Raw genomic sequence first — 26,321 nt, forward strand, 5'->3', positions numbered from 1 at the left:
GGACACACCAAAGCTAAATAATCAACTATTTCACAAGTAGATCCCACTCCTAATAACACAATTAGAGCCTACAGCTTTACCAATCTATTTCTCCATAAACTTGTCTATCAAGTTCTACTGAGACTGTACTAAAGCATGACATACAGTTTGCCATTTTCCCGACAACTATTTGAAAATAGCTAACTTTAAAAAACTATGTATAACTTATCAACAGTCCTGGACATTTAACTGAACTATAATACTCAACAAGGAAAGGAGATGGCAGCAAAAAGCAAAGAGAATATTAGTTTAAACACACCCACATCATCAGCAATGCAGCCTCCTGTCCATTAAGTCCATTCCTTTAATTTGATTGAATCACTAGTTTAAGGAATGAACTTAAAAGCAAAAATTCTAGATGGTAGTGCATGAGGTAGTTAATCCAGAAGTCTGAAACATGACTGTGACTCAAAACTGCATTGGATAGCTGAATAAGTATTGGGAAGTACAAATATGTGGAAGACCTAGGTTTAAAAAGAAAGTATAAAAACAAAACGGCTAAAAAAAAAATTTTAACTGATGGATGGCAATACGTATTAACTAGACTTACTGCAGTGATCATTTTACAACATATACAAACTTCAAATCAGTATGCTGTACACCTGAAACTAATGTTATATTGTTGTGTATACCTCAATTAAAAAAAAGGTTTTAATATTAATCCAATTTCATTTTTTGGGTAAGCAATTATTAACTGTAATCATCAGGTCAGGATTATCTTGACTATATTTAATTATAGCTACTCTTATTACTGCAGAAGATATTCTAGAGCCATACTAAAAATTAATAGGGCCGGCCCCATAGCTGAGTGGTTAAGTTCGTGCACTCCACTCTGGCAGCCCAGGGTTTGGCCAAGTTTGGATCCTGGGCGCGGACATGGCACCACTCATCAGGCCATGCTGAGGCGGCATCCCACATAGCACAACCAGAAGGACCTACAACTAGAATCTACAACTATTACTGGGGGGCTTCAGGGAGAAAGGAGAAGAAAAAAAAAAGACTAGCAACAGATATTAGCTCATGTGCTAATCTTAAAAAAGAAAAAAAAAATTATTATTAGTAAATGAGGAGGCTGGCCCTGTGGCCCAGTTCAGGTCCCGGGTGTGGACCCACACCACTTGTCAGCGGCCATGTGACCCACAGACAAAACAAAGCAAGACTGGCACCGATGTTAGCTCAGGTCATATCTCCCTCAGCCAAAAAAAAAAAAAGAAAGATTTATGAGTAAATGGAAAAACACTCAAAAATACTGTAGAGATTTAATGTCCAGGGAAGATATTGCCTTCTTAAGTATAATCGGGCAAATCTACCAAGGTTCTATTCTTATGCTATATTTAAAGTGGGGGTAGGGAGGTCCTTAATAAATCATTAAGAAAATCCTGATTTTTAGGCATTGTAAATAATGTTGGTAAACTCCTTAATTATAGACAGAAAGACAGTTGTCATATATGCAAAGATTCCCTTAATGCTCAAAATTAGTAACAGTCTAGGAAAAGTAGAAAAACAGTCATGTGAACCTCTAATTCCTAGCCCGGACTCAAGAGAGCAAACTGCCAAAACTGCTGTGGATTAGTGTTAGGTACTGAAGCCAAGCTTCTCATTTCACTAAGATCAAACAAGAAAATTAAACAACCTGAAACAGCTGAAAAAAATCACTGTCAAATACAAGAAGGAATACACAGTATACAAAGGTTTTTTTAATGCACCCACACAAGCACATCGCTCTTTGAAATTTAAAGAAAAAATTTATTGAAGATCTGAAAAACAATTCCTAGAAGATTGACTTTTCCAGAAAACTGCAGCTACACAATGCATTGCGTCTATCATGTTAAAACGTGCATTAGACACAAATACAAAAACCATGAAACAAGCCACCATTCTTCAACAATCTTAGCAAAGATAGAATGCCTAAGAAACGACATGGATGACTTGCAAAGGATGGGCTCTTTACTAAGCACCATTTTAAAAAAAAAGCACAAATGGGTGAGTGTGTTCAGTTATATACACTGAATTGAACCTTTGGCACTAGGAATCAGAGCATTTTGTCATATAGCATTAACACATATTATAAAAGTGCGTAGTGTCAAAGGAATAGAACCACCAGCATTCAAAAGCAGCTTTGTCAACTAGGCAATAAAACACTCTACAGTATGTCTCTCCATTGTCCATCATGAATACACTGGTAGTAACTTTGAAATGAAAAAAAAAGGAAAAAAGGAGCTGTAACCCCTTTTATTTTCTCTGTTTAAAATCAAACAGAAAACAAACAAACATCAATTCTGTTATACACTGACATTTTCAAAGTACATCATTTGTACAAGAGAAGGACTAAGAACAAAAATGTGTTTACAGAGATCCAAACATAAGTGAGTGTCAGCGCCTCTCACACAGCTTTCCGGTGGTACTCAGGGGGAGCCACTTCATAATCGCTGGCACTAAACAAAGTTGCAGAATTCTTTGCCAGGTATCTAAAAATAAAATGTTCATCATTATAAAGACGAAGAAGAATCATATCTTGACCCAAATCCCTTCTCACTTAATTATATACAAAAGCCATACAAAACACTTTCTTAAAATATACTAAAATAATTACACCTCACAGTAAAACCACGTAATTACAAACTCAAATAAACAGGGCTATACCAGACAACAATGCACAAAAGAATGAAGTCCAGAATTACTCCTCTTATTTCCAAACAGCAAACAGCTGTCTTCAGAATACCAACTTGAGAGCTTGGACTATCTTTTAAGAAATAGATGTTATTATCAAAAGACTAACATATTGGTGTTTTCTTTAACTCTTTGAAATTCGTTATATTAAATATAGATTCAGAAATTGACAAGTAAATTTCAAATTTAAACTTGAAATTAACACCATAAAAAGCAAAGGGATCTGAAATGTCAAGCAGAAGAGCACTTTTATTTCATAAATAAACTGAGATAAAGAGAAGATGTTTATCATTGGTAGAGTGAGGACTATTAAGGCTGTTTAGATTCCAGGCCCATGTTGCAGTTTTAAAATCTTTACGATGAAATACACATTTTTGAAAATTCAAATACAAAAATAAAGTAGAAAGTAAAAACTGAAAACTTCAACCTTCCCTTCCCAACACTATATCCAAGAAATAATCCACTGTTAAGTATGATCCACATTCTTCCAAAAATTGAAACTGTTTCTCTACAAATGAGGGAGTCATATCATACTCTATTGTCAACCTTTTTTTTAATTAACACAACTTGGATATCTTTCCTGATCAGTGTATTTAGACCTACCCCATCCCTTTAATAGCTGCTTGGTTGTTTACAATTCATCACTACTATTAAAAAAATACCCAATGCAATAAACATGCTTGGAAATCTTTGTGCATTTAAGTATTTTCTACAGGATATAAACACGCTTGAAATTTTAACATGCATTGCCAAAATGCCCTCCAAAAGGCTGTAGAGAAACCAAGATTGCCCTTTTCCCCACTTCTTCAATCTTTATAATCTTGGCCCATCTGAAAAGAGACATTTTAATTATCTTAATGTTAAACATATTTTTAGTGGCCTTTTGTACTGTGAATTTCTGTGAATTTCCCATGTCCTACTTTTCACTAATGTTTTTCTTACTGAATAAGAACTCTTCTTTGTTTATTAAAGATTCCAGCTCTTTATCATACATGTTAATATATATTCCCTTCATCTTTAAGAGAATATTTTTATCACATAGAATCTTAACTTTTTACATAGTCAAACTGATCAATCATTTCCTGTATTGAGTGTTATTTTTAGAAAGACTTTTCTCACTGTGAAAATCGTAAAAATATTACCCTTTTTCCCTTCATTATCTTAATAGTTTTAATTTTACACTGAAATTTTTGATTCATCCAGAATTTTGGTGCATGACAGTAAGTGTGGGTCTAAGTTTCTTTCTTTCCAAAGACTAGCCAGTTGTTCCCATCACCATCTACTAAGTACTACATCTTTTCTCCATATTGCTCCAATATGCCACTCTACCACTTCTGATATTCCCATACATTTCCATTTATATTGTTCCATCTACAATGCATCTACTCCTGTACCAATACCACGTTGTTCTGCTTAGTTTTGTTACGTTTTAATAACTACAGTGTCAATCTATCAGAGTAATTTTCAGTATACTGTACTAAATTCATGTTTTCAATTCAAACACACTCTTAAGACTTACTTGAGGAAATCATGAAGATAATTCAGTAATAAAGCAAGGCTCTTCTCATCCAGAGGTGTATAGGCCAACATTGCTCCAATTCGTACTATTTAAACAAAAGAACTTAGTCAAAGTTAACCCAAAGTAGCACTATAAGAACATAATCATGTATGTATATGCAACCATCACTGATTCTTTTAAAATACATGACTTTAGAATCTCTTTTCAAGATTTTGACATTTAATAAATTATATTAATGAATTAAAAAATAGATTAGATTTTTAAACAGATTCTGATATTTCACATTTTAGATAAGTTCAAATTAAAATGGAATGTTTTCAAATGTTACTTTATGTTACTTTGATATCAATTAGGAAGGATAAAATATTAAAGGCCCAAGGAAAACAAGTAAAATTTTATTTTCCAAATGGTGCATTACCAAATAATCTCAGTAGATGTGGCGCTCCATACACCTGAGACATGGGAGCATCAGGGTGATCTGCAAGGATTTCGGCATACTGTGGTCTCTCAAATTTGTAGAGTAGCTGAGTGCCCAACATTACATTGAAGTATTCCTTTATCCCTGCCACAACTTCATTAACAGCATACTCCCTATAAATGAACAAAAATATTTTACTTTCAAAGCAGGTCACTGAAAAGAAGTGAGAGATGGGGGCTAATTCAACCAACATGAGGGAAGGGATTAAGTTAAAGGTTGAACGAATGACAACGAACCTTTACTAAACAGATGTTTTAAAAAAGGGATTTAACAACAGCACAAGAAATCATTTCCAAAAATAAACATCAGCAGCAAGCAAACTACAGCCCTCAAGCTAACAATGGTTTTTACGCTTTTAAATAGTATTTTAAATGGTTATATATGTACGTACACATAATAGTTTCAATTTTTCCTAAAATCTTTACTATCTGGCCCTTTAAGAAAGTTTGCCAGCCAGACCTCCTGTATCAAACCAATGAAATTCTATTTTACTAATTTCTGATGGTATTGTTTTAGATTAAGTACACATTTCAGCTGACTTATTTGGAAATAAAAATATTCTAAAGAAAATGCCTGGGTATACTTCAAAGATGTATATATTCTTACTTATTGTCTGTGTTTCCTCGAGATTTCTTATAATTTGCATAATCCTCTAGAATGGAATCCACATTCTTCTTGGCAGGAAGATAAAAAAGCTATGGAAACAAAAACATTTGAATGTCAGTATTTTCTTTTTTAAAGAAAAACTACACTGGAAACGCTTTAATGCAATAAAAGATCACCTAATGGTATTACAAAACAGGAAAAGGCACTGTTCAGCGCTTGAAACACAGCCAATGTGGTTGAGGAACTAAAAATTTAGTTTTACTTACTTTCAATTAAATAGACAAATGTGGCTAGCAGCTGCCATACTAGACAGCACAACTCTAAAGAATGGTAATCTATTGGACACACATACACTACATTACTACATATAGAATGTACCAGACATAAATGTACCTCCTCCGTAGTATCATGAAGTCTTCATTTACTGTGCGCATATTATGTGCTAGACCCTGCCTAAAGCATTTACATGAATTCTCTTTTCACCTTCTCATCAATACTACAAGGCAGGAAACCATTATTCCACTAAACGTGGAAACTAAAGCACAAAAAGGCCAGGCAATTTGTCTAAACTCATATATAGTAAGTGGCAGAGCAAAGGTCCGAGCCCTAGCAGTTTAGCTCAAAGCCCCATTAAGAATCAAAGTCCACTTATTGCATATGACTGGTGTCTCTCAAGTCTCATAATCCTCCAGCAGTCCCTACTCTTCCCTTCATTTGTTATAAGAAATTGGTTCATTTGTCCTAGAGTTCCTCATTCTGGATTTTGATGACCGTACCCTTGTGATGTTACATGTACCTCATAATATCCCTATTTTCTGTACACTACTAATTAGACCTATGAGCTCGATTAGATTCAGGTACTTTTGGAAACCATGAATACCTTGCAGGTGCTACTGCATGTTTCCTATTACATTCCATTAGCAGCGACATATGTGAGGACGTCTCATTTTCAGTTACAGTAAGTTAGGAAACACATGCTTCTCTGTCTAGTAATTTTCAAAATGATTTCCTGCTCCAGCAACCTCCACAAATGAGTTGTCTCCACCTTTTTTATCGTTATAAACTCATACTTTTACATACCTCTTTGTTTATCCCTCTCCAAGCCATTCTTTCTGATGATCAAATTTAGTCTCTGAATTAAAATAATGTCATACCTTCAATATTTAAGTCTATACAACTTTTCCCTTAAAAAGAAACTTTTTTCCACACTAGCAAAATCTTATCATATAGACGACAATCTGCGTAGCTTTCAAGTTACCTGTTTTTGCCGGGTAATTAAGTCCCAGTCATCAACAAGCCATGGTTTTAGTTCTTCAGGAATCTTGACTTTAACTTCAACTCTGTTCATGAATGTTTCCTCCTATATAGAAACAAGAAGGGATTAAAAATCTGTCTTTTCTTGCTGAATAGCAACTTTAAAAGACGGGTTGGGGCCACCCAGTGGCGTAGTGGTTAAATTCGGCACACACTGCTTTGGTAACTCGGGTTCACAAGTTCAGATCCCAGGCGCAGACCTACACACTTATCAAGGCACTCTGTGGCGGCGACCCACATACAAAATACAGGAAGACTGGCACAGATTTTAGCTTGGGGCTAAGCTTCCTCAAGCAAAAAGGGGAGGATTGGCAACAGATGTTAGCTTAGGGCCAATCTTTCTTACCCACCCCCACCCCCCAACAAAAACCCACAGGGCTTTTCTCAAGTATTAGAGGCACTGGGTATAAATTAGTTCTTTAAAGTACCCCAATGGGTTGCAGAATTGTCATTTCAAAAACTGAAAATGAAAACAACAGACAGCTAGCTGCTGGGACAAAGAATCTTATCTTGATAGATAACTGGTCTATTTAGTGCCTTTTCACATGAAGGCAAAAATTCTTTAGCCAATTTCCTTTTCTTCTATAAATGAACACTTACTTGATGCACTTTTAGTATTTTCATATTGATTGCTGGTATCAAATGACTATCCCAAACACAACTATCTTAAAAGTTACATCTTTAATACATAAAATTAAATACATTGACTTCTAATCAAGTCTTCAAGAAGTGCCCAAAGGCGCCTAATTTTTCAGAACATACCACTATTCATAAGTATAGCACTGCTTTAAAACCTCAGCTTCAGAAATATAAACTGTATCAGTTAAAAATTAAAACCCTAATAAATTTTCAAATTCACAACTTTGAAAAGTATAAATATAATAAATTAGAAGACACTTTATCACTTATATAAGAATTCTATAACTATTACACCCACACACACATGTGGAACTGATAGGCTTTTATGGTATTTTTTTTTAACTGGTTTATTAAATCATCTTGGGACATATTAAATCATTTAATGTGACCTAATAAATATACAGTCTAACACCAAAAAAGTATTTAGTCATGTACATGAACAAAGAGCTTATAAACATACATCTACCGATGAGTTGTGAGGCGGAAATCTAGCAGGGACATATGGACATATCTAGAGCTACAAGTGAAATAAAGATTTATACAAATATATCCTTTATCCAAAAAAGGGGAATATTTTCATTTCAGTAGTTAACCATGTTAGCAATGCTTTTGAGATCCAAAGTTCTATGACTATTTCATTGTGTTGTAACATTGACAAGACTAAAAATTCTAAGATGCTATTCATAAACTTAAGGAAAAACTCACATTTTCAACAGTAGGATCTACTCGAGCCCTTTTCTTGCGAGGAGGCTGAGGTGTCTCACTGGTACTGCCACCATCTCCATTTCCAGGTGCTATAAAAATTCAGGGGTCAGAAGGGAGGACTTTTAGCTTAGCAAATGAGAAACTCCTTTAAGGAAAATAGTCTCAAGACACACCCTCTCTTCATTTTTCCATTATATAGGTGTTACTTGAATCTACATTAAAGAATCATATTCCCACCAAAAATATAACTTTTATCAACAGCCCTACCACACATTTAGTATAAGGCAACATTTAATATTATCATCTTACATTTATTAAAAATTTTTATCTTCTCAGGATTAGTCATTAAGACTAAAGAACATGAAGGTAATACATGCTTACAGGTTTCTCCATGGTAAAGAGTATCAGAGTTAGGTCTCTACTACAAGGTACCTAACTCTGTAACATTGCTGTGACTCGTATCTGACACCATCAACAAACATGAGAAGCTAACTCTAAAATTTTATAACTTTTAAAATCTACCAGTGAATTCAAAATGTAAATATTTCATAAAGGTAAAATAATTTTAACAAAGTTAATATTCTTACTTTTCTGCTTGTTCTTTTTTGTTTTCCTGAAAGAGGTGACAAAAGGAGAAAGAAAGTTAAGTAATTATTGCTAGTAAAACTGCCTCTGTTTACAGGGTTAAGTTGAGAGAAATACTGCCTTGCATAAGATCAGCGAGTGAACATAGTTTCCTGCTAGGACACAGGATTTTTATTCATAGTTGGCTAAACTCACATCTCTCTCCATGTAACAGAAAAATAAACCAAGACACATCAGAAAGCTTCCTTCCCGGGTTATATTAACTTATAAGTTTATAGCATATGTTACAAATAAATAGTTTATAAGAATATTACATTCATACCACCAAAAAAAAGTTTCAAAGGTCAAAATATTTTTCTCAACTACTTTAGTACCAACCTAAGTTTATTTTAGATTTGTATGCTTTAAGATCAATCCAGAGGCTGGCCCTGTGGCAAAGTGGTTAAGTTCAGACATCCCACTTTGGCAGCCCAGCGTTACGACGGTTCGGATCCTGGGTGCGGACATCGCACTGCTGCACCCCACACACATAACCAGAAAGACCTACAACTATGTACTGGGGAGCTTTGGGGAGAAGAAAAAAAAGACCAATCCATTACTCCACTCTCCCTGGTCTGAACTCTCACTCTATTTCTTCTCTAAACTACATTCCCTCCTTTTCAATACTGAATACTCTATTCTCTCATGTGTAAAACAAAGCTAATGTCTCCTTCCTCTTGTTTATCATATCTAATAGCAACTTAATTCATGTCTCTTTATATACTGCCAAATAGGAAATTACTAACATTGACTTTATACATAATTATTTCTGGAATACAAGGAAAACAGTTTGCAAAGCCCACTGATTACGGATTACATCTGGTGAGACCACACCGAAACACCTGAGTATTTACTTTTCTATAGTTTTAAATAATATTTATAAACATTATTAATTAACTGTACTCATTTTTAGAGCTTGGGTTTCATTTTACAACTCAAATTAACTTATATTTGCTTATAAACACAAAAATATGGCCACATGAAAGTGCAGGTTTTTTCCTGCTTCTCTAAGGTTAACATCTGTAACACAAGTATTTGTTGGATAGAATTTGTGGGTCAGATTAAACCATGAACTTTTACTTGTACATGTCAAGAACACGTGGGAACCAAGAGAAACACAGAGCCCTTACACTCACTCCTTACCATAAAATTTAAAAAATAGTGACAACTGATCCCAACACTAAAGTAAAGATCTATAAACTATACTTCAATGAATCCCAGTAGTAAAGACTCTTGGACATTCTCACTTCAACCTTCTTGCTTGTGTTAAACATTCAAGTTAGTTTTTCAAACCATGCAACAGGATTTCATACAATAAACTGATGGCATTGTTTATACTCCTATTTCCAAAACTGCTGGCGTTGTTTTTAGTCCTATTTCCAAGCCCTATGACTAAATATTATATAGTCAAAATACAAGCTGTTAGAGTCAATTTGAAGAGTAACTAAAGTCCTAAGTCATTCTTTTTTTGAGGAAGATTAGCCCTGAGCTAACATCTGCCGCCAATCCCCCTCTTTTTGCCAAGGAAGACTGGCCCTGAGCTAACATCCATGCCCATCTGTCTCTGTCTCTACTTTTATATGTGGGACGCCTACCACAGCATGGCTTGTCAAGCAGTGCCATGTCTGCACCCAGGATCTGAACCAGTGGACCCCGGGCCTGCCGAGGCAGAATGTGCACACTTAACCACTGCACCACCAGGCTGGCCGCATAAGTCATTCTTAAAAAAAAAAATCACTCCAGGGTCTGGCCCAGTGGCGCCGCGGTTAAGTTCGCACGTTCCACTTCTTGGCAGCCTGGGGTTTGCCAGTTCAGATCCTGGGTGTGGACATGGCACCACTTGGCACACCATGGTGTGGCAGGCGTCCCACATATAAAGCAGAGGAAGATGGGCATGGATGTTAGCTCAGGGCCAGGCTTCCTCAGCAAAAAGAGGAGGACTGGCAGTAGTTAGCTCAGGGCTAATCTTCCTCAAAAGAAAAAAGAAAACAGAACAATAAAAATTTCATCAAAATCAAAGAATGAAAAAAAATGACCAGGTTAAATTACTCAATATTTTTATTTTAAAATAGACTGCCTATACTACCACAGAAAAGCAACACTCAAGATTACATGACACCTTCTAAGCACTCAGATTATAATCTTATCGAAATGTCACTTTTGCAGTGGTTAAGTGTGCATGCTCCACTTGGGCTGCAGGGGGTTCACAGGTTCAGATCCTGGGTGTGCACCAGCACCACTTGTCAAGCCACGCTGTAGTGGCTACCCATTTAAAATAGAGGAAGATTAGCACAGATGTTAGGTCAGCAACGATCTTTGTCAAACAAAAGGAGGAAGACTGGCAACAGATGCTAGCTCAAGGCCAATCTTCCTCACATTATAAATAAATAAATAAAACACTTTTCCCACTAAAAGGAAAGCTCCTGGGGAAGTATTAGGTTCCATGTCTCAGGGCAGAAAACGTGCAAGGTGAGCCTGGAACATCTTATCCTACCTACTGACAAGGAAGGTCCAAGATCCATCCCTCAAAGGACTCAGGAAGCCAACTCATTTGAAGAGGCCCCCACTGTCCAAGGACGGCAAATTTGAATTTTAAAGCTTTACTTTATTATATACTTACTCAACCATTATTTTTGCAGTCAAAATTGTGCAACACTTTACATTCAAATACAAATAATTTTTAGGCCTACAACTACCTAGATTAGGTTTCTACACTGACTTTCTGCACAGTGATAAAGAATTAGCAATAAACCAAAATATGACTTTATTGAGAACAATCCATTGTATTTTTCCATATAATAAGAAAGTCACTGCCTTTTAAGACTTAACTGCTATTAAATCCTAATGAATACTACTATAGAGCCAAAGAACCAGATCATGGATATGCTACTACTTATTAACAAAAGCTATGAGCCATCCTCAAATAGTAACACTTAATCTTGCCAATTATCTTCTCACCAAAAAGGTAAAACTTCAAACATTTCAAAATGCATAACTACCTTCACTAACACCTAATTTTTAGGTAAAGTCAGACCAGTAACTCTAAAAGCAACAGAATGTAATTTCAAGGAAAAATATACAAACTTCTCTTAAATAAACATTTTAGAGCATGTTACTTTTAATCTTTTGACAAAAAGCCCATGACTATTCATTAAAATTATCTGTTCTTAAACGAAAATATTCAAGTGTCAAGAAATAAAATAATCTTTTAATGCTTTATGTTGTTTTCATTTACTAAGTAAAGTTACCATTACTACATTGGCTTTCAGGTACATAAACTAGATATACGCCAACGTGTGTGCACGTGACTTCCACAAATAGGCTTATTACCAAGATATTCCTAATCTTAAGCATTAACAAATAATGGTTTTCTTTTTTGGGGGGAAGGGAGCGGTAATTTGAAACCTTAATATCTCACGTATTCTTACCATGTGTTTTGAGAGGAATTAAATGTATTTTTAGCACTTCTGGAAAAGCAAATCTACCCCAAAAATATCTCAAAACTCGTGTCCTAGTGATAATTCAATACTATGTTTGAAAAAGAAAACATACTACATGCATATATATAGATTTACACACACAACTTGAAGATAAGGGTTGTGAATCTATTTTAATGCCACTGAACTATACACTTCAAAGTAACTTAAGGGCCACCCCTGATAGCCTAGTGGCTAAAGTTTGGCATGGTTCGCTTCAGTGGCCCAGGTTCAGTTCCCAGACACAGAACCACACCACTCGTCTGTCAGTAGCCATGGTGTGGCAGTGGCTCACACAGAACAACTGGAAGGACTTACAGCTAGAACATTAAAACTAAGGTATTGGGGCTTTGGGGAGGAAAAAATATATATACATTAAAAAAAATGAGTTAAGTGCTAACTTTTATGTTATGTATGTTTTATCATAATAAAAAAAAGGGGGTAAGCAAATCTGCTAAGGAAAATAAAGGCATTAATATGTATTATCAACAACCCAACACACCTCAGAATGGGATTCTCATTGGAATTTTCAAGTTACAACAATGTTCCAGTTTCCCTTGTCAATAAACCCTAACACATGATAATGGGTATGAACTTTGAATTTCACTTAAAAAGCAGTATGCAGAATTAAAACAAAGATAGAGCTTCTTACACTTCAACGTTTTTCTGCTGCAGCCCAGATGTCTTCTTTCCTGGAGCAGCCCCTCTCATCTTCCCCTCTGCATATTGCTCCCTTGAAAAATAATTTCAATAGAGTTATCATAAAATGAGTACTGACGTGGAAAAATAAATTGTGCAGCTTAATTCCATTTTTAATTTTATACTCAAATTGAGGCCCCAAGCCTAGACATATTGTGATACAAAGTTCCTAACAAGTTGGACAAAGAGATAATATATTTACAAAACTCAATTCAACAAAGCAAGAGTAAAAATCCCCAAGAATTTGCTCTTTTATATCTACTAAAATTAAAGTAAATGTAGTAAAAAGTGACCATAATAGACCTTCTCTCATATAATCAAAAATTCCATTTGTTTTGGGGTTCACTAATCCCAATGTTTTTATTTGATCCCATTTCATTTCCATTTTCTTGACACACATTTCAGCTTTGAAATTAAAAGAAACCAATTACCCTACAGACCACATAGTCTTTCTGGGCTCCTTTTCTCAACATGCTTTCGGAGATGAACAGTAGTTTAATAGGGATGCCCCTTCTCTCTGCTTTGTTTCCCATCAAGTGTACCTTCTACAGAGCCCAGAAGATAACAAGTTTGCAACTACAGAAATTTCCAACAACATCCTGCTCTCGTTTCCTACCTACCTCTAAGGACAACCTCAAGAAATGGCACGTATGTTACTTTCCTTTCCTAGGAAAAGATTCTCTGATTAATTGAAGTCAAAGCCATAAAACAGCAGCTGACAGGTACCAGGAATTGTTTTATGGGAAGGCAGCCAACATGATTCCTATTGTTCATTCCATTTCCAAAAATTAATTTAAAAACATTTCTCCTCAATATTCATGTTGCAAAACAAACTTACTGATTGGCTTTTTGAAGTTCTCGCTGTTTCTGCAGATTGGTGTCCACGTATTTGAGTACTCGGCTTTCTGGAACCCATTCATCCCAACTGAAAAAGAGAAAAGTTAAAATATCACTGAAAAATATTTTCATTACCATTCAGACTGTCTTCCAATTATTTTTTAGAGATCCAAAAGGCAAGACTCTGGATTTCTCTGAAGTTATCGGATGAACAAGCACTACAAATCCATTCTCAACTAAAATGAAAATCTCTGTTCTGTAAAGGAAGTAAACTTCATATTCTCAAAAGCAGCATTCTAAATCTAAACTGCCAGAGTCCAAAAGCAGATTATTCAAATAGTTTTTTTAAATGGCCTAAGAACACAGCAATGAGGAACCTAAGTTCCTAAGGAATTATCTTTACAGAATAAAGATACTTTAAACAACTTTAATTTCCAAAAAATGAAGCACAGTAGTCCATAAGCTGACTTCTTAGAGAACTAAACTAACTGGCTAGTTAGCTGTGTAGAACAGCAAAGTTACAGAACTCTGTGCTATAAATGGGGATAAGAGTACCTATCTCAAAGGATTATTATGAGAAATAAGTAATAGATGTAAAACACTTCAGTCTCACACATAAAAAATAAACACTCAAAGTATTTCAGAAACACATTACATCTACAATACTCAAATACCATCTAGATCAACTCAGCTAAGACTGTAAAAGTATTACAACGGTTTAGCAGAGTATATCATCTTCAACCTTCACTCACTCACAAATGAAAACACTAACTTCCAAGGCACAACCAGAAAGATAACTTTCTAAACATCAACAAGTAGAACCAATCACTCTCTTAAAATATTCAGTTGCTAACACATTCTGACACTTAGAAAAAGCTCCTTCAAAGCAAGATTTGTGATGTGGTTTTTTCCCAAAGGGCGGGGAGAGATTTCTTAGGCAATGCTTAACTTTTCGTGCAAAATGACTCTTTTCTCCTGCTGATGGAGCTCCTTTAGTGACACAATTAGATGTATCCTCAAAGCAAAGTCTTATTTAATGATTTCCCATCTCTGACCTCTTATATAACATAGTCAAAAGGAGAATAAATATATAAATAAGCAATCCTCCACATGATTTCCTAGAGAAAACTTTAAAACATGCATTTACCTAGAGGTCAGGAGGGGGTGGTGTACTGAGGGAGCTCCTTCAGGAACAGGAAAAAGGGCTACAATATCCTCACGTGTCTTCAAAGTTTTTTCAGAGCGCCTGGGCCTCACAGCACTTCTGATACAGACAGCATAGTACAAAGTAATCTCAGTAACTAGGTGCAGAATTTAGCTTAAACTTTATTAAGATTTATTTACAAATGGAATATTTAAATGTTTGTGTCAACAAATTCCAATAAGGAAAATTTGAAAATTTAGAAATATTATCTACTGTGCTTTTGAAAAGTGTATCATATTTACTGAAGTTTAAGAAAATTCCAGGGGCCAGCCCCCCAGCTGAGTGGTTAAGTTTGCGTGCTCTACTTCGGCGGCCGAGGGTTTCGCCAATTCGAATCCTGGCTGCAGACATGGCACCACTCATCAGGCCATGCTGAGGGGGCATCCTACATGCGACAACTAGAAGGACCCACAAGTAAAAAATATACAACTATGTACTGGGTGGCTTTGGGGAGAAAAAGGAAAAATAAAAATGAAAAAGAAAATTAAAAAATAAATAAATAAATAGAAAATTCCAGCAGCCGGCCTCAGGGCCTAGTGGTTAAGTTCAGTACGTTCTGCTTCCACAGTTTGGGTTCAGTTCCTGGGCTCAGACATACGCCACTCATCAGCGGCCATGCTGTGGCAGCAACCCATATACAAAAGAGAGGAAGACTGGCATAGATGTTAGCTCAGGGCGATTCCACCTCAGCAAAAAAAAGAAAATTCCAATTTGGAGATTGGGTTTTTGCTGTATGATTTTCTGAGAGTAAGGTATCCTGAAAACCATTTTCAAAATGAGGATCTTAATTTTTATTTATGTATCTACTTACATCCATTCCAATGCTGTCTAAATTAAAGGGAGCTAGCAAACTTTTATTTACCACAAAGTTCCATTTTAGAATCTTGCAAATCCCTTTCCCCTGACATAAAATGCATCTAAACAAGCACCTTGATCTTAATAACTAAGTCAATTCTACAGTTTCCTTTATATGTCAGGAGCTGAAAACCCTTGCTGAACTACAGGAAAATGAAATAACATCTTTTGCTCTGAAGAACATCACTACTAAGGTAGAAACTGAAGGCCAAACACGCAGAAATTTTTACATATAGGTCAAGCATAAAAGAGTCTCAGGTGCTCGCTTTGGCAGCACACTACACTAAAAAGAATCTCAGAATTTTCTAAAGGTAGATTTTCACTAATCCCCAAAGTCACAATGATCCACAGCACTACTCAGAAGGCACTAAATAAAGACATAACATAGTTGTCGTGCACTTGAGTAACCCTCCCCATTTCGAAATGGGTTTAAAGGCTTCTCTACTTACTAAAAATCAAACTTTCCAACATTACATACATTTACCTACGTATCCAGTGAACTACAAAAAATACACTGTTCGTTAATACTCCTCAATACATCTACAAAGACATTAATGAAAAGCTCCAATTTTAATGCCATTTTTAAATTCTTTTTCCAAGGAATAATTAATAATATAAAATTAGCTGAAAACAAAATATAAAACACAATCTATGCTGCCTATCATTTACTTGTTACTGGACTGTAACAAGGGAAAAAAGCGTTAATTTATTTCAAAGTAGTAAAATCAGAAAATACAAGCATTTGGTATTTTCACAATTTCTTATAAGCTACAAATGCCACTTAAAAAACCCAGTCTTTAAGCTATACACATTTACAGTCATGTCACTTAACAACAAGGATACATTCTTTGAAACACATCAACAGGTTATAGAATGTACTTACACAAATGTGGACGATATAACCTACTGCACACCTAGACTACAGAGTATTAATATTATGGGCCCACCATTCTATGTGCAGTCCATGACTACACACGTAATTTTATACAAAATATTATATATTCAAGAGTTAAGCACAAAAGCTGTGTCCACAGCTATTAAGATGAAATCCTAAAATAATTATTTACAAGTGTACATGGAGAGGGCACATGTCTATCCCATAAATTTGTTATTTGTTTTTGATTTCCTGGATAAACTTTAATTTTCCCATATATAATACAGATAAGTAAGATATTCTATTTCTTGTCAAGAATTGAGATTTTCATTATATCATAATACTCTCAACTTCACCTGATATTGATAAAATATCAATATGTAAAATGTCAGTCTAATAAAAGACTAAAATAGTTTCATATTTCATTTTTTTAAACAGGGAAGAAAAAGGTATAACATATGGTAGGATCCATAAGATAAACTTTCCTGGATATTAGAATCAATTTAACATTAATACTGAAATCACATTTAAAATCATAGAAAGTTTACTTCTATAAGAACAAAAGATAGTTTTCTCCATTATTTTCCCAATTTCTCAGTATTTAAAAGCTCTTGGGGTAACTTTTGAGTTACTGGTATTAGCTACCTACCATTTTTAGTAATGGAAAAAAAGAAAAATCACAAGTTGTTAGAATGTGCTTTTACACATTTTAGATTGTCACCTTTCTACAACTACACTTGGAAGAAAAGTTAAGGGTCTGACATTTCTTAGCCAAAAGCGTTTTGTGAAAAAGATCTTCTAACAAATAAAACTAACCGGGTTGGTGACCTGGGTAGGGGACTGTAGGAAATAAGATCAAAGTCACAGGGTCAGTAAATGTCCGAGAAAACCTCCTTCCATAGCAATAGAGTACTCATCAAGTCAGATGGCAGTGCTCACACGGAGAACCAGGTATCAGAGCATGGCTCAGGTGACACAAAGCCTTAAAGCTGCTAGAAAACAACTCCTAAAGAACTGTACTTTCTGGCAGTGCTATCTTTGAAAGACAAAACATCATTAACAAAATTAATTTAAAACTTCTCACAGTAAAAAATTATAGCCTACCCACTTAGAAACACCAAAAATGGGTAAATTATTAGATGTGGTATTTGTGGGCCCCCAGGAAAAAGACTCATCACTGTAAAAAGAGCTCCACCAGCTGGATATTCTAGACTATGTTCAATCTACAACCACTGTCCACTCCCAGTAACAGCTGATCAATACACCATTGCTTTAAAAAAAAAAAAAAAAGTCTAACTCTTCAACATGGAAAACTAGTTTGTACAATTACATTTCTCTATCTGTTAAACCAAATGCTAAAAAGTGAACCACATGAAACAACCTTCTGTCAACATTTAATTATGTTTCCAAAGTTCAGAACATAAATTGGTCATTTCTTTCAAATCAGGCAATCTTTATCGTTTTCCCTTCTCTAGGTAGAAAAATCCAACTGGCTTTGAGTATAACTGCTTGAAATAAGGCACATAATTACCGAGTTTGTGCTAAGGGAAAAAACTCAAGCTGTCCAAAATAAAAAAAAAGTAGCTGGTTGACTAATGATTATTAGACATTATACTAGAACACAAGAAATACTCCAAAGAATTTAAAATAAAATGGCTACATACCCTAATTTCTAATATATTTTCACCATACTACAAATGGTTCACCCCTGCTTTAATATGTATTATACTAAAACTGTACAAGAATTAAGAAGCATATGCCTGTACCAGTCTATGACACAAGATACCTTGTTAACTATAAGTAAAACACTGCTTTTAAAGATCTAATACTCACTTTTTATTCCAACCACTGTAATGTATAAAATATTTCACTTGCTTGTCCTTTATGGCAACCTTTACACACTGAAATAAAAAAGAAAAAATTCACTTAGAAATATCAAAAAAAAAAAAAAAGAGAGAGAGAGAGACCAAGAGAGATCACCTGGATGATTTTAAAGTACCTGATCTTTGAAAGCCACTCTCTACAATTAAACTCTTTGGTGTTCAAAATGAAAACAACAAAATGTGACTCTATAAAAGAACATTATTTAAGCTTTTAGCGTAGTTGAGTATTAAGACTTATAAAACTGTCAAATATTCACAATTTGTTGGAGTCAGTCCAACAAAGCCAAAGAACCATAAGCATAAAAGGTCATCCTACACCTTAAATCAACTGGCTAGATATCCAAGAACAGCTAGTAAAAGCTATGTTTCTGATTTCTCAAAGTCTAACTAGCCAGAAGCTGTATTTATTTCAAAAACAAATTCAGCTGAAGAAAAATATTTACACATCACTAAAAAACTTCATTATCTTAAGAAAGACAATAAGCTGTTTTGCTGCAGAAGATCAGCAACTACCTAAGTAACAAATTAAACACTTCATGTTCTTCTTAAAAGCAGCCAAACAAATTAGAATGAATTTAACTATGACAAGTGATGACTATCTGGTTTTGGAGTTTAAAGTATTCATCAAAGAATCACGATAGTTTAAGCTATTCCAATAACCATTTAAAAATCATTCACTGGAGTGTTTTTGCTGCCAGAGAAAAACCTGCCAGTTTAGTAGTTTGCCAGAAGTTGACAGAACAAAATGATCGACAGGACTCGTATTTACTCACAAACTGTATTAGCATTCTAACATTAAGATATATGTACATATGGGGCCGGCCCAGTGGTGCAGCAGTTAGGTGCACATGTTCAGCTTCGGCGGCCCAGGGTTCACCAGTTCAGATCCCAGGTGCGCACATGGCACCGCTTTGCAAGCCATGCTGTGGCAGGCGTCCCACATATAAAGTAAAGGCAGATGGGCACGGATGTTAGCTCAGGGCCAGTCTTCCTCAGTGAAAAGAGGAGGATTGGCAGCAGTTAGCTCAGGGCTAATCTTCCTCACAAAAAAAAAAAAAAAAAAAGATAAAAGTACATAAAATTCCTGACTACCTCCATGAATCCAAATTCAGCCGTTTGACAACTTTAAAAAAACACATCTATGTATTCAAAACAAGTAAAAAGTATTGAAAATGGTTATTTTATCACACTGTCTGACACTTTACAATTGTTATGACTATTTTCACAGACAGAAACTATTCAATGAGAATGTACGTAAAAATTGCTTTTAACTAAATTTTATACCATTCTGTATACCATGTTGATTTTCTTAAAAATTACAACTGTTAAAAGTAGTCTCATCTTAAATATTTGTGCTTAAAAAAGTTACCAGAAACAAAATACCAAAAACATTTCTGACTTTGGAATGCATCATCCCATTTATCTTCAGCTAAGTGTATAATCAGTTTTTATAATCAGTCTGTATAACACTGATACAGAGGAAAGGGAATCCCCCAGGATTCAAACTTTGCCAGACAAACAAAAGTTAAATGTACTCATTTTTAATGTTAGCTTTCACCTATAATATAATTAGCTCACTGTTTACTCAGCATCCCATATTGGCATATAAAATTGATTTTGGCAGTTATTTTCTCACATTCTCACAGTTATACGATGCTATTTGCTCCCACAACCAATCTTCTATCTTTCCCTTCAAATACTCCTTCTAACTCCCAGGGCTTTAGCAAGTCAGTGAGATGAATGGCAAGGTAGCAATGCTTCGACCAACTAAGCAAACAGTAAGACACCCAGAAAGAAGATGAGGAGCTCTACGAACTACTAATCTATGAAAAAGGCAACTCTCTTACTAAAGCTATCAATCATTGAAATTTGATACGAAAAAGTCAGATCTAACCAGTAATTTCAGCTAACATCTCAAAGGAAGATGGGTTTCATACCTTTGCTTCATAAAGAAGAGGCCCATGAAAGCACAGCACTCGCTCACCTGCAAAAGTAAAAAAAATACTAGGTTAATTGTAATTTCTCTCCATATACAAGAAGATTCACATCTGAGAAAGCCATCACACTTTTACTATGGTATTCCTCGAAAAATCAGCCAACTGGGTACGGCTATGTATGGATCAACACTTCAGATCAAACTTCAACAGTACCCTACAACAAAAATACCTTAGTATCCGATGTAAACAACAAAAAATAATTAGGGGCCAGCCCCGTGGCCGAGCGGTTAAGTTCGCGCGCTCCGCTGCGGCGGCCCAGGGTTTGGATCCTGGGCGCGGACATGGCACTGCTCATCAGGCCATGTTGAGGCAGCGTTCCCATGAGCCATAACTAGAAGGACCTGCAACTAGGCTATACAACTATGTACCGGGGGGATTTGGGAAGATAAAGCAGGGAAAAAGAAAAAAAAAAAGATTGGCCACAGTTGTTAGCTCAGGTGCCAATGTTTAAAAAAAACCAAAATTACTGCTTTTAAAACATAGTTTTGAAAACTGACCACAACTTATAAATCTTCAACCTGAAATACTGTTATCCCACAGCAAATCTGCATACTCATTTCCAACATATTTACCCAGTGTCTTTTGTGTGCCTGCTTGTGCTAATAAGCACTGTCACATTAATGGGGGATATTGATATGTAAGCAAGTAGATTTGCACAATTTATTGGATTTCATATTTTAACTATCTTCATAAGCGATAAAAAGGAGGACCGATGAGCTACTTGGGAAGGTCACAGGGAATCCAAGCAGAGGGAAACAATGGGTACAAAAGCATAGAAACATGATAAGGTGACACTAACAAATTACTATTTAAATATGAACAGTTCACTATCACTTGAACATAGGATAAACATATAAAAGTAGAAATGAAAGTTACGAAGATTACGGAATGCCTTACATGTCATAAAGTCTGCACTTTATCCTGTACAGAAGTATTCTCAAATCTGACCAAGACTCTCTTGCAGCAGTTTTTAAAAGTAGATTTTCAAGCCTCACCAGAGACCTATATTAGAATCTCCCCAAGCAGCCCCAGTGTAACTTTTAATATTATCAAAGTTCTCTACATAATTCTTGTGCAGTGGTCCACTCTGAAGAACCACTGCCACAGATTGTTGGACCTGTGCAGAACTTCAAGTAAAGATTGGAAACAGGGAGTCTGGTCAAAGACTTCCCCCAATGCTCAGGATAAGAAGTGAAATAAGTATGAATGAAAAGCAGTGAGAAGTTAAGGACAACTAAGCAAAAGCAGAAAGAGTTTAGATGACTTCCAGGCTGGTGAGAGCACTAACCAGAACAGAAAATGGAGGGAAGGGGTTTCAGATCAATTTCGGAATATGTGGCTACAGGACATGGGAAACCGAGCCATCTTATAAGTAGTTGACTACACATGCCTGGAGCTCAGGAAAGAGCTGGGCTGGAACCATGATTGAACACTGCGGGCAAGAATGAAACTGTGGGGATATAGATAAGCTATGGCATTAATAAAGAGCAGCACCAAAGATCAGATATCTGTCTCCTAATTTCACTCTCCAGGTACACTTTAAAAGCACCCTGAAAACACCCCTACTCCCCACTCCCTTTGGCTGCTGCTATCAAAGACAAGTGCACGAAGCTAACTGCAATCTTGATCTCTACTCTAGCTCCCGGACACTAATACTGTTGAAAAATCACACAGCTACCTGAGGCGGGTGACCCAGGATAACAAATGCCTATTTATGGAAGTGGAACTGGAGAGAAAGATAGGTTAATTGGGGAAAGAGGAAACCACCGTAAATGTTTTTTCAAACCTTTCTCCCCTCTCATTCCTTTCTAGTAACAAACTACAAAGGTAATTCTGCCCAATGCTCTCAACTTCAAGGCTGATGAGATTCCAAGTCCTCATCTTCCCACTGGTTTGTGCTTACTAGGAACATCACTCAAAAGCCAGCATCAGTCAATCTCAATTCCTGACAGGGCGGAAAAAACCTTCCCTCTGACAATGGGCTAGACCCCCAACAGGTTTCTTTACCCTGTGCTTTAACAGAATTTGAAGTGGAAGAGCAAGTTCAGTGCAAAACAGTCACTACGCTTAAAAACTGCTTATTTAGACTATGTTGTACCATTGTTAAATGAGAAAAACCTTAGAGTTTAAAAAAATCATGAAAAAATAGTACTTCTGATGATTCATATTTCCACCATCACACAAGCTCAATTGTGTATGGTAAAGTGATGATAAGGGCAGAATAAGGGTAGCTTTCAAAAGGTACTCTGAAGAATTACTTTCTAAGGGTACCTTTAAAAGGGTACCAAGGGTACTTTGGTCCCTACTCTTAATTCACCACTAGAGCAGCACATGGATTCTAGTTTGCTGTTATCCCCCCTCACTCTATCATCCCGTTAGTTTAGAACTAAAGCTTTTCCTCCAGAAAGCCATCCTTGACTGTTCTGAATCTCAAGTGATTTTCCTTTGATAACCTACAGTAGGGATTAACTTTTTGTGCCATGGACCCTTGACAGTTTGGTGAAACCTACAAGGCCTTTTCCTGGAATGTTTTTGTAAACACACAAAACACAGTATTACAAAGGAAACCAACTATATTGGAATAGTTATTAAACGTTTTAAATACTTTCTATGATATTCCATGAGCTCCATCTGCAGATCCAGTAACTACCGTAATTTTGAGGTAATGAGGAGCATAAATGACATCGGAATGTTATCTCCCACAACTATACTGCTGGGATATGAAAACATACTGCTACTACTACTGCGGGGTTGGGGGAGAGGGAGCTACATTCATAACTGAAATACTGAATTTCAGTTAGACAATAAAGAAAAATAACTTTTTCCCATCCAAGTTAACAGATCTTCTGAATTATATTCACAAACTCCAGATTAAGAATCCCTGGTAAAAAAAAAAAAAAATCCACAGGAGGTAGTTACAGCTTCTCAAGGTGGGAGAAGGCAAGTATTAAAAGTCTGAAATTATCAAAAATACCCTTGAAAACCTCTTAAATAGTCCACAAAGTTACAATATACTTGGGGTTTGATTATATCACTCCATAAGTAATTCTAACGCACATTAAAGTTTGAAAATCCTCACAACAAAATTTTCTTTGCAGATATCTGGCCATCTACGGTAACCAGCACATATATTGATAGCAATAAAAAGGTCATTTTAAAGCGTTCCCGCTTTCCTACAGTTTTACTGCCATTTTGGTTTACTGTTAAGCCTCCTCTTGAACACACGTTAATAAACGCGTTAATCGTGAGAATTAAACACGTGTCTTCCATTGGAAGTCCGGGTCTACTGTTAGCCAAGACTTGTCGATCAAAAGTCAATTAAAAAACAACTTTCAAGTCACTGTTAAACGTTATTGCAATTAGCCAACAACTGTATTTAAAAGACGACATCAAGGGAACTGGACTTCTAAATGGAAACATCACAATACAGCACTGAGGGAGCTTTTATTTATTTTTTTACGAGCAATCACACAGCACGAGCGCACTGACATTCCCATCGGATCTTGGCACTGGGCTTTTTGGAGAGCAAAAGGATGCCTTCGGGCGACACAAAGCAGACAAAGACGCTCGTGCTCTTTTCTCCTGTCCCTAGCCACCTCCCCGAGGTCGGCGCGGAGCAACTGGCTTCCGCGCGCTGGCGGGGGAAGGGGGCGCTGCACCCGCCCTCCAGCTGCCGCCGCGGCCGGGAGCCGCCGCCGGCGGCCATCATGGGCCGGCCGTCTTGCGGCGGCCATTTTACAACGCAGTTCTCCCGCCCCGGGGCACGGAGCCCACTCGCCGGCCGCCGCCCGGCGGCTCCGCCGAACGCCACCGCCTCGGGGCTCGAGGGAGCTCCGGAGCGCCCGCCGCAGGCTGCCCCCGCGGCCGGAGACGCCGCGCGAGCGCCCGAAACGGCCGCCGCTCCCTCCTCCCCCACGCCACATCACTTCCCCTCACCGCCGCCATGGCGCACCCGTCGCCGCCCCACAATAGGCTACTTTCTCCGCGCCCTCTTCCTCAGAACAATAACAAACAGCTAAGGCTCTGCCACGCACCAAGCACGCTCTCCCACTCTCACGCCAGTAGAACGCTTTCGCCTCACAAGGCGTTTTCTCCCAATGACGCACCGAACGTACCGCCGCAATGCGCTTTCTACACAAAGCCCTGCCCGCCGCCTTCTCTGGGCGCCGCCCGGCCGCCCCCGGCCCCCAAACCTCGACCACGTCGAACCCGCTTCCCTCTCCTGCGCCGTTAGGTGCCTTCTCCCCAAAGGCCCAGACTCACCCTCCTGGAATTTAGGCTTCGGGTCCTGCTTCGGCGCCATTTATAAGTGATTCGCCGCCGCCTCCTCCTTCTCCCACCACCCCCGACTACCGCCCCCTACTCTCTACCCCACCCAACTCCGCGTCAGACGCGCCGTCAGGCACCGCCAGCTCTACATCCTGGGCCCGATTTGCCAGCGCCAGCGGACCTCACAGCACCGCGACCCGCGCAGCCGCCACTCCAGCCAACGGCTGCCCGCCGCGCCGGCGCTCCTGCGCCCGCGCCGCCGCGGTGCACGCCGGGACTGGTAGTTCCGAGGCGCGTTAGGCGCCGCGGGATGGTGGGGGAGGGGCGGCGGCCCCTTCCCGTCCTCCACCCGCTGTTTACTTTCTCTGAGACGGCCTAGGGGTGTTAAAGCCTGGACTTGATTTTGTGCGTTGTTGGGGCAAGGGGAAGACCGGCAGTGTGCATCACCGGCGATAAAAGAATGGTAAAAGCCCAGTTGTGGAGGCTCATGGGCAATATAGGGCCACAATGATGTGGGCTTTGGCGTGACCTGAGAGAAAAGGCTGCCTCTGAAGCCTACTTTGAAAAGCATCTCCAGTTTCTGCACAGGACAGCAATCTGGCCAGAAGGGGGTTGGTAATGGAGTCTGCGTCTTCAGTATGTACTCCCGAAATAGGCATTCTCCTACACACCACAATACCATTATCATACCTAACGTGATTAACAATAATTCCTTAAAATTATATAGTTTCCGCTCCACATTTCCTCACTTGTTCTTAAAATATTTTTATATTTGTATACTTGTTGCTTGTTTTTCAAAACAGGATCCATTAAATGACCATGTATTGTATTTACTTGTTAAATCTCTTGTCTTTTAAAACCCAGACCAGAAGTTCTTAAGGTAGGAGTCCATGGATACAATTCAGAGGGTCCATTGGATGGGAGAAAAGTTACATCTTTAGTTTCACCAACCTTGAAGTGAAATTTAGCATTTCTTTTCATCATAAATGAAGGTACCAAAGCACAATAGTATGAGCAGCACCCATGGCTTTGTCACAATAAAAATCAAATGTTTTCGTATCACATTATAGTTCTTGCATATATCTCAGAGACATTTACATTCATCATTCCTTTGAAATTACTGTTCTTATTAGACCCATGTTAGATCTTATTTAGTGCATTAAAAAGGAAACATGTACATTACCATATATTTTAAGATGTTTTGATAGTTGTATTTTGATATAATTATTTTCTTTAATATTCCTATGTTTTTTATTTAAACATTTAAAAACATTCTGAGGGCCATCCCCGGTGGCCTAGTGGTTAAGTTGGGCATGCTCTGCTTCAGCAGCCTGGGTTTGGTTCCCAGGCACTGACCTACACCACTTGTACGTGAATGGCCATGCTGTGGTGGCGGCTCACATACAAAATAGAGGAATACTGGCAACAGATGTTAGCTCAGAGTGAGTCTTCCTCAGCAAAAAAATAAATAAAAATAAAGACATTCTGAAAAAAAGAGTTCATTGGCTTCACCAGACTGCCATGGGGATGGGAGGGGAGCCCTTGGCACAGAACCAGTCCATCCACACACATACACTTTATTGTTAGTGGTATTAGTATTTGTTCAGAACATTTGCTTTTTGAAGAGACTAAG

At 37.4% G+C, this 26,321-nt stretch overlaps 1 protein-coding gene across 2 annotated transcripts; it reads right to left on the minus strand.

Moving 5' to 3' along the window:
- Positions 1–1,764: 1,764 nt before the first annotated feature.
- MORF4L1 (mortality factor 4 like 1) lies at positions 1,765–24,990 on the minus strand. 2 transcript variants are annotated; one of them, XM_008532321.2, is made up of 13 exons: positions 24,683–24,967; positions 20,360–20,406; positions 18,373–18,440; positions 14,754–14,870; positions 13,608–13,694; positions 12,723–12,803; positions 8,558–8,583; positions 7,971–8,059; positions 6,571–6,672; positions 5,313–5,401; positions 4,647–4,819; positions 4,229–4,313; positions 1,765–2,507 (listed from the first exon to the last, which is right to left on the minus strand). In XM_008532321.2, the coding sequence occupies exons 1-13, from the start codon at positions 24,720–24,722 to the stop codon at positions 2,423–2,425; spliced, it is 1,089 nt and encodes a 362-aa protein (XP_008530543.1). In that variant the 5' UTR covers positions 24,723–24,967; the 3' UTR covers positions 1,765–2,422. The 2 variants fall into 2 exon arrangements, with proteins under 2 accessions (XP_008530543.1, XP_008530544.1); XM_008532322.2 differs by lacking the exon at positions 14,754–14,870 and having other exon boundaries at positions 24,683–24,990.
- Between the last annotated feature and the right edge of the window lie 1,331 nt (positions 24,991–26,321).

Source organism: Equus przewalskii, chromosome 1, assembly GCF_037783145.1.
Source record: "Equus przewalskii isolate Varuska chromosome 1, EquPr2, whole genome shotgun sequence".
Classification (NCBI taxonomy): Eukaryota; Metazoa; Chordata; class Mammalia; order Perissodactyla; family Equidae; genus Equus; species Equus przewalskii.